Source organism: Helobdella robusta (genome assembly GCF_000326865.2).
Source record: "Helobdella robusta unplaced genomic scaffold HELROscaffold_21, whole genome shotgun sequence".
Classification (NCBI taxonomy): Eukaryota; Metazoa; Annelida; class Clitellata; order Rhynchobdellida; family Glossiphoniidae; genus Helobdella; species Helobdella robusta.
Window position 1 is genome coordinate 417,297 of NW_008704124.1, and position 13,666 is coordinate 430,962.

At 32.0% G+C, this 13,666-nt stretch overlaps 2 protein-coding genes across 2 annotated transcripts; one reads left to right on the top strand and one right to left on the bottom strand.

The window, feature by feature from the left end:
* Positions 1–442: 442 nt before the first annotated feature.
* Positions 443–2,940, top strand: HELRODRAFT_171527 (hypothetical protein; the record flags this gene model as incomplete). The annotated part of the gene is made up of 4 exons (XM_009018254.1): positions 443–631; positions 723–962; positions 1,057–1,141; positions 1,217–2,940. 4 exons carry the CDS (start codon positions 443–445, stop codon positions 2,938–2,940), a joined length of 2,238 nt encoding a protein of 745 aa, XP_009016502.1.
* A 254-nt stretch (positions 2,941–3,194) lies between these two features.
* HELRODRAFT_99073 (hypothetical protein) lies at positions 3,195–11,947 on the bottom strand. Its single transcript, XM_009018255.1, has 21 exons — positions 11,796–11,947; positions 11,385–11,440; positions 11,071–11,149; positions 10,873–10,934; positions 10,589–10,759; positions 10,227–10,272; positions 9,983–10,023; positions 9,458–9,832; positions 8,985–9,036; positions 8,593–8,723; positions 8,084–8,310; positions 7,760–7,885; positions 7,377–7,482; positions 6,977–7,138; positions 6,237–6,411; positions 5,916–6,033; positions 5,450–5,651; positions 5,146–5,265; positions 4,538–4,651; positions 4,149–4,308; positions 3,195–3,969 (listed from the first exon to the last, which is right to left on the bottom strand). The coding sequence occupies exons 3-21, from the start codon at positions 11,123–11,125 to the stop codon at positions 3,695–3,697; spliced, it is 2,718 nt and encodes a 905-aa protein (XP_009016503.1). The 5' UTR covers positions 11,126–11,149; positions 11,385–11,440; positions 11,796–11,947; the 3' UTR covers positions 3,195–3,694.
* Between the last annotated feature and the right edge of the window lie 1,719 nt (positions 11,948–13,666).

A 13,666-nucleotide genomic window follows, 5' to 3' on the forward strand; every position in this document is an offset into this window, starting at 1 on the left:
CAATGCTCTTTTTCTCTTCCTCCTCATCATCTTCCTCATCAGCTCTGTCTTCATCACCGTAGTCGTCTTCATTTTTGGAATTTGGATATGTCATGTTCATCGTCATCATTGTCTATGGGAATTTTATTAAAAAAATTAAAAAATGCTTTTTGTACGCTTAGCCAACAGACGAAATTTCTTTTGGATGAACTCAAAATAAAACAAGTAATTGAAATGAATTCTTTTACATACAACTGTGATCATTGAAACTGAAGAGGGTATATTATTTTCGTGTCTATTTATGATGTTTGATTGAGGTAATTGTTTAAAATATTTATGAAATCTTTATGAAGTTTTCGTTCAGCATCTGCTCGATACAGCAATTATTAAGTCAAGGGAGAATTGTTAACGCATTAAAGTCTAACTGTATAAATTGCTTTTGAAATTCTGACAATTCAACAAAATGAACTTACATAAATGTAAACGTGAAACGCAGGAACAAATGATGAAAGAAATTCAGACAAAAAATGAATTTAAATCTGATTGTTTGAGAGACCTGGAGTCGATGTTGATGAAAACCGGTGTGGATGACAATTCAAAGCAATACGTCATTGAATGTTTGTGGATTGCTCTCGACAGTTTCTATAATAAGGTCTGTCTGCCAGTAAAAACCAGAAGGCGCTTTAGTTTTTATAGCGTCATAAATATTAGTTACAAGCCAGTCAATGTTTTTTATTTCAAAGTTTTTGACGTGGAAAATAAGTTCTGAGAGAAGGGGAATGGTGATTCAAGACTTGGAGCATCACTTGTTCGCTGCTCATGTCACAAATCGACTCTTGAAATGGAAATTGAAACAAGAGAAACAACATTCAACCGATCTCAACTCTCAGAATGAAATTTTTCTTCTGGACGTGCAAGAACACGTCGAAGAAGGAGGAGTACTAACAAACTGCTGTGCCGTTGATGACGAAAATGCGTACAAGGTTTGTGTAACTGTATTTTTTTATATAAAAATGAAATTAATAAACACTTAAAAATAATTTTAAATAACCATACAAAAAAATATAAAAAATAAAGGAAGCGCAAGATGTGGTCGTGGAATCAAAAGTCATAGACGATGACGAATTATTTGTAGCCAAATTTAACGATCTCATCAAAAAAGGTTCATTTGTATTTTTAATTGTTATTTTCAATTAGTATTTCCATAAAATTTTTAACAATAACTTAATGGAAACAGTCTCAGAACTAAAAGGTCCTCCTCCCCACATGAGATTAAGAAGGCAGTCGGCACTGGAGGTGGCCTCGCCGTTGAGCGACTTTAAAAAATCCTCATTATCGGAGGTTGAATCAAAAGAAAATAAGGAGGAAAGTGAAGACGAAGGATGCGTGATTAGGAGAAGCGTCGAAGAGCAATGGAGTGCCGATGGCTGCAGGAAAGATCCCAACGATGTTTGCAAATGTCGCGTCAAAAAAGAGGATAACAACTTTGCTAATCATAACTTGATGAAAATAAAAGAATCAGATACAGAGGAGAATAAACGTGGGACTGGGGCAAAAATATTTCACCTAATAAATGATGATGTAGAAGTGGAAAGTTTTAAAACTGTTGCTAGATGTTTGTCGTACCACGATTTGCAATCAAATATTAAAGAAGCTGGATTAGTGGTGCATTCAAACAGCGATGAGAATAACAAAAAACAAATTGCTGTGAACAATAGTAAGAGTAGCGAGAGTAACAATTTTACAAACGGCAAAGCAGATACTAACATGAAGATGTTGTTGGAGCTCACAAATAATGAACCAACTCATGCAAACAACAAACAATCCAGTTATACAGCACTTTCACACAAAGATAACAAGCCAAAAAAACAAATATCAAACAATAAAATGAAGCAATGCTCAAGAATAAAAAGTTACAGCAGAAAACCAAATGTTATCAACGTCAATCAAATTGCAAAGCAGAAGGCGTTTGTCGATCCCGACACGTCAGCCATCAACATGAGCGTTTTCAGACCGAAAAAAGAAAAGAATGATTCAGGGTGGGTGATTCGCGAAGCCAAACTGCCCTACTTTGAAATCCAAATTCTTGATTCAAAGCAGACAAATTCAGCTCTGAAGACAGAGTCTAAACACGGTAGCATTTATTTAAACAAACTTCAGCCAAACGATTCAGACAAAAACGACACTTTTTTTAAAAAATCATTCAACGAAATAATCCCTACCACCACCCCAAGTGATGCGAACAGTCCGAGAGCAAGAGCAATCTCGAAACGTATCAACGATCAGGAAAAGAACGAAAAAATATCACAAGTAGAACAAGAAGAACAACCTCCTCTTGCCGATAATAAAAAACAGAGTTTTCAACAAGAAAACAAAATAACTTTCTTGAAAAACTCTGAAAAAGATTTTGAAAATAAAAATTCTACAAACAAAAATTTAGAAAATGTTGAACTAATAAGGGAATCGCTGAGTACATCATTAGGCAGTAAAACAAGTTTGCAGTCAATTAAAATGAATATAAAAAATGTTGAAAACAAAGGAGCTAATTCCGGTGAATTTAAACCAGACTTTGCAACAACTATTAGACAAGATGTTGCAACCATTAACAAATCTGTTGAGATGGCAAACGACCTGAAATATACGTATGAAATTAATTCAGCAGCGAAACCTCAATACCAACGATCACAACAAACGCCTCGAGATCAAACGCAAAATGTGCCAACCTCCTTTCATATACCAGCAACCTCATCTCTTTCCATTCAAAAAAACAAATCACCAATCGTGATAGCTGTCAAAACTTCGCCTAATTTCGACATACAGGAAGTAGTGCGAGCCGACAAAGCGAGCAAACAAACAAAAAGAGATTTAAATACGCAGTGCAGAAGCTTGAAATCCATTTTTGGCAAAGAATCACCTGAAGCGTCATCAGCAATAAACATATGCAAAAAATTATGCTCTTGAAATAACATCAACCGGTACCGAACGATAAAGGCTTACAACATCAACGACGAACTTGTATGTTTTATGTCACACCCAACGTTGCAACCAGTTCTTAAATTATGTATATAGCAAGAATAGTTCTTTTGTACATTAACCACTGTACGTATAAAACAATGTAAACTCCCTTAATATTCTTACATGAAATCCTTTGGTTCTGTTCATTCTGTAGATATTTCGTGCATTAGTGAACCAAATCAAAGAGCCCAATTAATTGGAACGTAATTTTTACATCAGACCATTGAAGTAAAGAAAAACGTGTACAATTTTTTTCTAACATAACTGAATAAAAAACCAAAAGAATGCAGAAATGAGTGTAACCTTTAACCTAGCATAAATCATTTTAAAAAAAGAAGAGAAATCGACGTTTAATTGTAATAAAATAGAGTTGTCGTTAAGAGTACACACAAGTAGAAATCACCTAATGGGTTTTTTTTATCTTCTGTAAATGTTTATAGATCAGGCACATTTGAATGAGAGAATAAACAATTATAATTGTTTTAATAATTATTAAAAATGTAAGATTGACGTATGTTAGATAAAAGTAATATCTTCCCAAAAGAATACACATTACACTAACATACATTAAGGCAAGTTGACAAATATCAAATTACGACATCGGTCATTTTAAATATTACAAATATCATAGTAGATTAAAAAACACAAAATTTAAATAAGTAAGTGATTAAGCGCTAAATAAAAACTAGAAATTCTTATTTTACTTTTCCAAACCGGTGCAATTACTCGCAACGTTGCTATCTGATGTGGACATGATAACTCCAGATTTCCTATCATTCCAGACCTGAATGAGATCACTTCTGTCCAACAGCGAGTCCAACTTTTCATCCGACATCTCCGTGTCATCTCTTATCACATCGTCATAATCAGTTTCTTTCAAAATCTTTACAAGTTCATTCAAATCTACAAATTTATAAGAGCTGCCTGTGTTGCTCGTGTCTGCAAGGCCTTCATCCCATGATGACTTGAACTTTCCTTTTTTCGAAGTTATTTCATTAAATGTCATGACAGAGTTTATAGTAAAAATTATTATTTTAATCAATTACTCAACGATAATAAAAAACAACGTTCACAAAATTAACGTCCAATCACGGTCACACAAGGATAATCGCAAACTAAAAGCGAACAAAAATGAACAAACTTCAGAAACGAACCTTTGTGAATGATCATCTTCTCCATCTTCCTCTTGGCATTGGCTCTCTCGACAATCAGTTGGTCGATGGAATTTGCAGCCACCAGCCTGTACACCACAACCGGATTTATTTGTCCAATCCGGTGACATCTATCCTGGGCTTGCAAATCACATTGAGGATTCTGCACAATGATAACAATAAAACCAAATAAATAAATGAGTAATTAATTAATAGAAATAGAAACATTATTGAAACAATATAGAAAACTTCGCGAAACAATCTCATTAAAAATTAACTTACAATAAAAATAATCTTTTAAATCCTATTTTATGTTTTCACAAAACGCGTTTGCAGACCTTAAAAGCTTCAAAACTGAACAAAAATCTCGACAACAAAAAAAAATGTCCTACCCAGTCACTGTCATAAATGATGACGGTGTCCGCCCTGGTGAGGTTGATTCCAAGGCCGCCGGCTCTTGTGCTCAGCATGAATATGAATATGTCCTCATCATTGAACCTCTGAATCTGTTAAAATTAATCACCTGGCGTTTACTAATTATTATTATTATAAATATGATAATCAATGACTTCGTATATTGTATAATTTGAGTGATGAGTTTTAAGTTTTCCATGGCTTGCGAAAAAGCAAACAAATAGTGGCTAATGGTGGTAACGTTACCATGTCGGTAAAGTAATTATTAACATTATCACCAAGCGTACAATACCAAAGCTTTATCTTAACTTTTTAAAAAAATTGATTTATGCAAAAATGAAACACTATTGAATTATTTATGATTTACACCGCTTTACTTATTATTTGCTCACTGCTCAAGGGTAACCGTCTTAATTAAGTAGAGAAATTGAACGTAGAAAACGTTAACAAGCTTAGCTGCAGAACATTTAATAGAATTTTAGGTGAAACTGGTTGATTCAGAGTACAAAGTGGCTGAAAATAACTGCTTCCCTTTCGTTAATTCAATCTCAGTACAAGCCAGATAACTCATCCCGTAATTACAAACCTCGTCCTGTCTGTCATTAATTTTCATGGCGCCATCCAATCTGCAGTACTTGTATTTACGAAACGAGCAATAGTCTTCCAATAAGTTCATCAGCTGCGTACTCTGGCTGAAAATCAACACCTAAGAAACAGATTCACACTCTTTCAATTTTATTAACTAAAGAAATTAATACTTTATCAAACCATTTTAAAAGTAAAACATGGAAAAATAGTTGACTAAAAATAATGAGATATTTTTCCAAAATTTACGTCACATAATCATCACCGAAATGATTAATGAAATGATTGACAACTAACTAACTAACTCTGTGTCCCTTCTGTTTCAGTTTCTTTAGCATTCGATCAGCCAATTTCAACTTGCCAGAACATTCGACAATGTCCTCAGTGGTCAGCAGCTTGCCACTATCATCCTCAAGTCTTGGGTCCTTGATAAGGTAAGGATGGTTGCAACATCTTCTCAACAGACTCAGTATGTTACAAAGTTTCAATGGCTGTTCCTTGAAAACGCTGAAAATTTAATTGTTGTCGTCGGTTCAAACCATGTAGAAACATAATTCTTCATTTCGTCAAGTTTGATATGGAACAAAGCATGCGCATAATTGAATTCGATTTTATTTATTAAAAAACTAATTTTTAATCAAGTATGCTTCATGCACCCACACATTAGTATTGATACACTCTTGCCATCCGCAACAGTTAAGAAATTGTTTCAATTATTCCAAGAAGTTCAATTAGGAACAAGGAGGTATGAAATAGAAGGACAAAACTCACCTGTTCTTATCATTCTTGTTGACGACGCTCCTCAACGATTCAGACTCCTGCCTGCTCTTTATGACCGCATCCACCCATGCCGACAAGCCATCATCATCAACCTCGTAATCATCGTCACCTGGCAAGAAGTGATTGACTGATTAATTGCATCAACGATTATTTAGGTAAACTTGGAATACACCAAATCAAAACAGAATTAGCCAAACATAATGAGCTTCGTTACAAAAGACCATCATGTTGAAAAGTTACTTTTATCACCAACATCATTCTCATCAACATTCATCGGCATCACCACCACCACATCATCTTCGTCGTCATCACCTTTCGCACTGCCACTTTTAGAATCTTCGTCCTGCATCTCATCATTGTCGTCTGCGAATGCCAACTTATAGTTTGCAGATTTCCGACGAGTCGATGCTCGCAGAGACCTACTTTTCATCAGTGTTTCGCAGTCGTCTGCCAATGAAACTTCGTCTGCCAATGCTTCATATGGATCCTTCAGTTAGGATATTGATAACATTATAAGTTTACGCAAAATTTTGATAATTAATGAGATTGGCAAGTTGAATAATTTGGAGTATTTCGCATTTTATCAGATTCTAATAACTGTTATTTATAACTAATCATGAACGTCTTACATTTGGTGACATCATTCATATCAAAAATTTATTATCGTATTTCATAAATTTCGAATAGTCATAATAAACAAGGGAATAGACCGTTAAGATCGTACATACAATGACATGTAGAATTTGCTCAGATTATTAAGAAAAAAGTTTGAGGATATCATGTAACACTAAAATAACGGGTGATGAACAACTTGACTATGTCTCAGATAATACCGATAAAATTTGTTAAAATGTTTTTAATGGTTAACACATACTCATGTTTATGTATGTCTCCAGCGTTGTTTACTCAAAAGAGAAATTTAATGAAAAATATCACAAAGAAATAAAATTTGTTAGATTTCTTTGAAACTAATATGATAAAACAAAACAAACATTATAATGTAATTATATTCTTATATATATATATAATATATTATATAGATATATTATTACATTATTATATTCATTGAGTTGAGCAATGGTTCGGTTGACAATAGATTTGTAGATATTTTTTTGCTTTTCGGCAAATGGAGCGACCACCAGCAGTTCCTTCTTGGGCGGAATCACAATGTCCACGTCGGTCTTCAATCTTCGAAGCATGAATGGAGTCAAAATCTGTGAAAAAATTGAATTTATTTTTAATTAAAATTTAAATACATAAGAATGAAATTAACATTTAAAACTTAAATGATTTGTACATTGCCGTCATTATAAAAGATTTCTAATTTCAATGAAAAAATTAATTATAAAAGTAAAATTTCTAACATTTGAAATTTTTTTTGAAGTGTATGTTTCTGCAACCAACAACAAACATAGATAAATAAATCAGCCCTCATAAAGCGCGGTAGATTACCTGATGAATTTTTGAAAGCGTGTTTGATTTCTGTTCCTCTTGGACGATTTGTTCATCAGCGTTGTCGACATTCTCAAGAAAGTTTACATCAAACCATGTCTCAAAACTAGCGAAATATAAAATAAATCAGTTTCGATATGCTATTAAAAGTATAAAAATTAGAAATGTTTTATTTGCTTGAACAGATGAAATAAGCCCAAGAGAAAACTTTGATCCTTAAAAAAAAGCTTCAATTGTAATTCAGCAAGCTATCACAGCCTTCCAAAAAATCTAGTATCAGCCAACCAACTGACTAACTAGTTGACTGAGCATAACCAAACAGCTAGTCAACTAGCCAACCAACCAGCCAGTCAATCAGCCAATCAGCTAGCCAGCCAACCAACCTTCCAGCATGATTGAATATTTCAGGTATGAGAAAGTTGAGTAGCGTCCACAATTCAGAGAGATTGTTTTGGAGTGGTGTGCCAGTGAGCAGCAGGCGGTGAGGTGACGTGTAAGCATTCAATTCTCTGTTTTGTAGTTGTCATCAACAAATTTTTTACTGAAATTAGTTGAAAAAATTAGAAAATTAATTGCTGTTTTAAGATGCTAGTAACATAAAAATTATGCATCCAACAATTTTCACTCAGAAAAATATTTATGAAATTATTCAATTACTTTTCAATCCATGCCAAAATCACAAAAAAGAAGAAAATGAGCTAACTAACTTGATGAGTTTGCACTTTGAATTCTTAATGCGATGTCCTTCATCGATGATCAGCAGTTGCCACGGTAGTTTGCTGAGGAACCTCTGGTCCTTCATGACCACCTCGTAAGACGTTATCACCACCGGTTTGACGTAAACATTTTGACTCGGCACATGGACGGGTTTATGAATTTTTGGTATCAAGTTCATTCGTTCAGTCTTGTTGCCGTAGTATAGTAAGTATGGGACCTTACAAAGCATTGCATATAGTTTTAACTGTTCCTTTCAATTATTTCATCAACATTTTTTAAAAAAGTAAAAATATTCATAGAAAATCAAGATGCAATACTTTAGCTATTATTGTTTGCTGCCTATTAAAAGATCCCGTCAAGTAAAATTGTTGAGCATTCAAAAACTACAGCATAAATGCCAATGAAGCAATCTACATACATAAATCCTCTAAGACATAATATTTTGATATAATGAATGATTGAAACTACAAAAATTAAATAAATTATTGGATAAACAAACCTCAGGTGCAAAAGTCTTAAACTCATTGGCCCAGTTATAAAGTGTTGAAAGAGGTCCACAAATAAGGAATGGTCCCGGAATATCTATGCAAATGAGATCTGCTATCAGTGAAATGCACTGGATTGTTTTGCCTGTTCATGTGCATTTTAAATTGATTTTAATAAGTTCTCATTAATGAAAATATATCAGCATAAAATTGATATTATATTATCAACATTATTGACTATTTATTGGTTAACTGAGTTTCGATTGCAAATGGTATCTCCATACAACCTACAAATCTATAAAAATTGTGAGCACAAAAAATGATTTTTTTTTGAGTTGTCATGCATGCTTGACACAGGTGTGGAAATTGATGTATAACTGTATATGAATGAAATGAAACGCATTACCAAGTCCCATCTCATCAGCCAAGATTCCATTGACCCCATTGATGTACAGTTTCTGGCGGCAATGTAAGCAATAATTATCAGTGACGTGAAACTTTGGTTGAAACTAATAAATTACAACAACATTCACCTTAACATTCACCTATAATTTTCTACATTGGAAATATTATCAAGATTTTGAGTCTAATATAATGAAGTTTAACTCATGTCTCAATCATAAATCATTTCAAATGCAAATTCGTAATAGCCACAAACACGTTTTAACTAAATCAAATGTTGATAACTATATATTTACCTAATCAAAACACACACACACACATACATATATCTATAAATTATATTGAAGGTTCAAATCCATCTGACAGTACATTTTCCTTCTGTCATTAATCTGATAGCACACAAAATATATATAAGCGGAGAGAGGAGAGAGAAAGTAAGAGAGAAGAAAAAGAACAACAAACAAACGACATTCTAACCATGAGCCAAGAAACTCCATCCAATTGATACTTCCTGAGTGTTCCACCAGACACCAGAACAGGTTGTTTGTAAGTGTTTTCATCAGTATGCACCTTCTCCATAGCATCATCAGAAATCTTCACACCTCCAATGCTACTACTGCTATTGGAATTGATAACAGTATTTTGTGATTTTTTTTCATCATTAAGAGCATCCAACTTTTTATCATCAGCCTCAGATGAATTATTCATGGTGGAATTGCAAAAATCATCTTGTGACGATGGTTGCATTGAAGATGATGAAGAAGAGGGAAGCTCCTCATCTTTTTGACTGTCACCAACTCTTGAGTCCAACCTTCCAGAACTTTGTCGGGCCAATTTACATTCGGGTACCAACTGAAATGAAAAGAACATTTATTTTCAAATAACAAGCATAATATCAACTTATATAACCATTCGGCAAACAATAAATACCAAAATCAAAGAATAATATTCAAGTTGATTGATTTTTAAAAAAATTTACAGGGTGAACAAAAAAGCATTAACCTGATCAACTTCATCATTTTTTCTTTTTCTCGGTCGCCCCCCTAACAAATGCATAAAAGATGGAAGTGAGAATTCTTAAAAGGTGAAGATCAAAAAATGTTAAAAAACAAAACAAAATGAAACAATTTCTCTGTCAACGCCACCATGAAACAGGTTCTATTCAGTGGTAAAAAAGGTGCAATTACGAAGAAATAAATTTATTTAATATTTATAACAATAAACAAACAGGATGAATTGCTCTTACGTTTTTTCACTGAGGAAGAACTTTTGTTATTTTTCAACTTTTCAGCCTGAAGGGAGTAATAATAATAATAATAATAACAATAATAATAGCATTATTTACAATTTTTTTTATAAAATAATCTTTATGAATTGATAAACAGATGATACATTATAAACCAAACTGCATCTTATTCCAATTTTGAAATGGATTCATTTATTTTAGCTATGAATGATTCCGGTGTTTGTTTTGCATTGTAACATTTAGTGCAATGTCATTTTAGCAGGATACTTTTTAGGAATTGAAGTTTGAACAGAAATTTGATTTAATAAAAGTCTGAGAGTTATTTTAAAAATATTAATTTGTATTGGCAAACTTTTGTTTACCTCTAAATTTTTTTTTATAGCTTCATTCTTCAGATCCAAGACAGCAGACAAGTTGATATCATCAATCCTGTTCAACAACATCATGGAGTAACATTTACTTTTCTCAAGCAGGTCGCTCAGTCGTTTGTAGCATTGCATCTGCGATTCCAGCAACTCCTCCTTGCTACTCTTCTGGAAAAATTCAACACAAAGTTATTCAATATTCCAAACAAATAAATTAATTATTAGAGTTTAATTACATTAGGCAATACATATTTTATTCAAATTTGTATTAAACGCTCAACCTTTTTTGACTTTTTAAATTTATATTCTAAATCAGGATCGCTGTTTTCTTTTCCTTTTTTACCTTTGAAATAATTTATAATTTAGCAAAATCATTTTTATAAATTTGTCATTCAAGAAATCAAAAAAAAGTTTTCAAATAAAAACTATTGGATGTAGAAATAAGAAAAAGTAAAAGGAGAATAAGTAGCAGCACCAACCAATGGCTGCAAAATGTCTTGCATCATCACACGAATTGGATTCCTCATCAAACATTCTTACACTTTCCACTCCTCCTCCAAAAGATGTAACAATGCTATCAAATTTAAAATTTTAAATAAATAAAAATGATCAAGAAACATTAAAAATCATTGTCAAGACATGAGAATACTTAATCATTTAAGTATTCTCACATCTTGACAATGATTTTTACATCTTAATGTTAAGGGAAATAGTTTTAAATATTTGAGCATGACATGGTGATAATATGGCAATGAATACAAAATGACAAAAAATTAAAAAATAGCTATACAACCTGTTACTTTCTTGTTCTTCCAAATCCTTCAATTGATCTGTTGACGGATCACATAGCTAATGATGTGATGATAGAGTAAGAAAATTACCCAACATCAACAATAATGGTAAAAAAAGTAACAATCCAATACTAAATAAAATCTTAAAATAGTTTAATTTAAAAATTGTGAATAAAATCAAAATGTAATTAATTACTAATAGAATGCTAATTAATGTACATTAGATTAGTAAATTAATAAAACTAATAATTAGTACATTAATTATTAATAAGTAATTAATTTTATATTTATTAACCACTTATTTCATTAATGATTAATCATTAATTAATTCAAATTAAAAAAATGTATACAACTTTTTAATTTAATATTTAATTAAATTTTAAATTAAAAAATTAATTTCTTACAATACTTACACTCATCATGCCAGTGGATTAGCAGCAGAAATGGATTAATTAATAAAAGTTGTAAAAATAAATAAAATCTTAAATGAACAAAAACAAAGCAACCCAAAAAACGATTGGGTGAGAATCTGCTGAAAATGCACCTGATGATATCAATACATACACTATTACACTGTTATACAGAATATACACACGATATGAATTATGAACGATTTGGTTATAAAATTTATTTGTTTTATTTAATCAAACTTAATTGTAAACTATGACAAAAATTTCGCAACCAAGTCATTTGTTTTATCAGACTTTAGTTTTATGTTGTTTTTTAGACGAGGAAATTATAAAAGAAAAAAACAACGAGTCGAGCAAACTTTTGGTTTCGGGAAAACCGCGAAACTTTAAAAAAAGAATACATGCTAAAAGGCTACATTTAAATGTCATATATTTTTATATATAAAGGTTAAATTTATATATATATATATTTATATAATATTTATCGTTGACTATATATTTTATATTTAATATTATATTTAAAATAATAATCTTAGATTAATTGATTAAAAATATATTTTATATTTACATATTTTGAAATAAAACAAAAATTATTCTTGACATATTTTCTCTGATTTGAATATTTACAAAAATTTTGCTAATATAAGTACAGAGCACTCTTATAAAATCCATTTTGAGTCTGTTAATGATCGTTATTTTAATTTGTTCGAAAAAACTTCCACTTTAATATTATTTTATTTATGACACGACACACAATGATATATATATCAAAAATTAAATGAATTAAGAATTCAAATTTAAACAAAAATTTTGCAAATGTTTTCAAAGAAGCTTTGTTTTTAATGTGATATTTGGCATCTCAATGCCTGCCAAGAAGAGGTGGATGAAGGATTTAATGGCTTGTTCATTTGTATTGAATGTCAAGAGAGTCAACCTATCTCCCTCTCAAGTTACCTTAAGTCAATGTTTTACATATTTGACCACACGCAGGCAGAATGCAAATAATTGCACTTTATATATATATATATATATATATATATATATATATATATATATATATTATTATTATTATTATTACGGAAATTTATATACAGCGCTTTTTTATTGTTGAATCTCAAAAGCGCTACTAAATCATAGACAAATAAGACGGACATTCATTGTGCAAATAAATAAGTTTTAAGTTGACTTCGAAATTGTAAATATGATAGGCTAAGGTCACGTAAGTATGGAGGTAAACCATTCCAAACAGTCGGGCCAAGAACCGCAAAGTTGCGGGAACCCGTCACCAACTTTGTGGTCGGGATAAAAAATAAATTGCGCTCGGTTGATCGGAAGGAATATTTTGAAAAATGAGATTTGTATGATTCCAATCTATCGATGAGGTAGGGAGGTGCTGTATTATTGACACATTTAAACATCAAAACTGCCAACTTGAAGGAAACACGTTTTTCAACCCTCAACCAGTGCAACCTGTTCAAAATAGGCGTAACATGATCGAACCACGAACCACCCAAAACTAGCTTGGCCGCACGATTCTGTATTGACTGAAGCTTTGAAAAAGACCTTTTGGTGGCACCATAAAAAAGGCCATTGCAGTAGTCTAGTCTGGAAAAGACGAAAGAGGAAACCAAGCTTTGAAGAACAGACGTGTTTAGTGATTTTTTGACATTGCGTAATAAACGGAGTTGGTTGGAGCAGACCCTCACTAAATTATTAATATGTAAATCCATCTTTAAGTTTGAGTCAATAATAACTCCAAGACTACGGACAGATGTGGAAAATTCAATGATGTCATTGCCGACACTGATCGATGAAATGTTGACCTTCGACAGCTGCTGCCAAGAACCAACCGGTAATATTTGTGTTTTAGATTG

What these genes read in the sequence shown, in the direction of transcription:
- HELRODRAFT_99073 (XM_009018255.1), bottom strand. Translation starts at nt 11,125, where the DNA reads ATGTTTGATGAGGAATCCAATTCGTGTGATGATGCAAGACATTTTGCA. An exon ending in AAAATGATGAAGTTGATCAG is followed by an intron (nt 9,833 to 9,982) that starts GTTAATGCTTTT and finishes TTTTCATTTCAG; the next exon opens with TTGGTACCCGAATGTAAATT. An exon ending in AACTCAATGAATATAATAAT is followed by an intron (nt 6,412 to 6,976) that starts GTAATAATATAT and finishes TCCTAACTGAAG; the next exon opens with GATCCATATGAAGCATTGGC.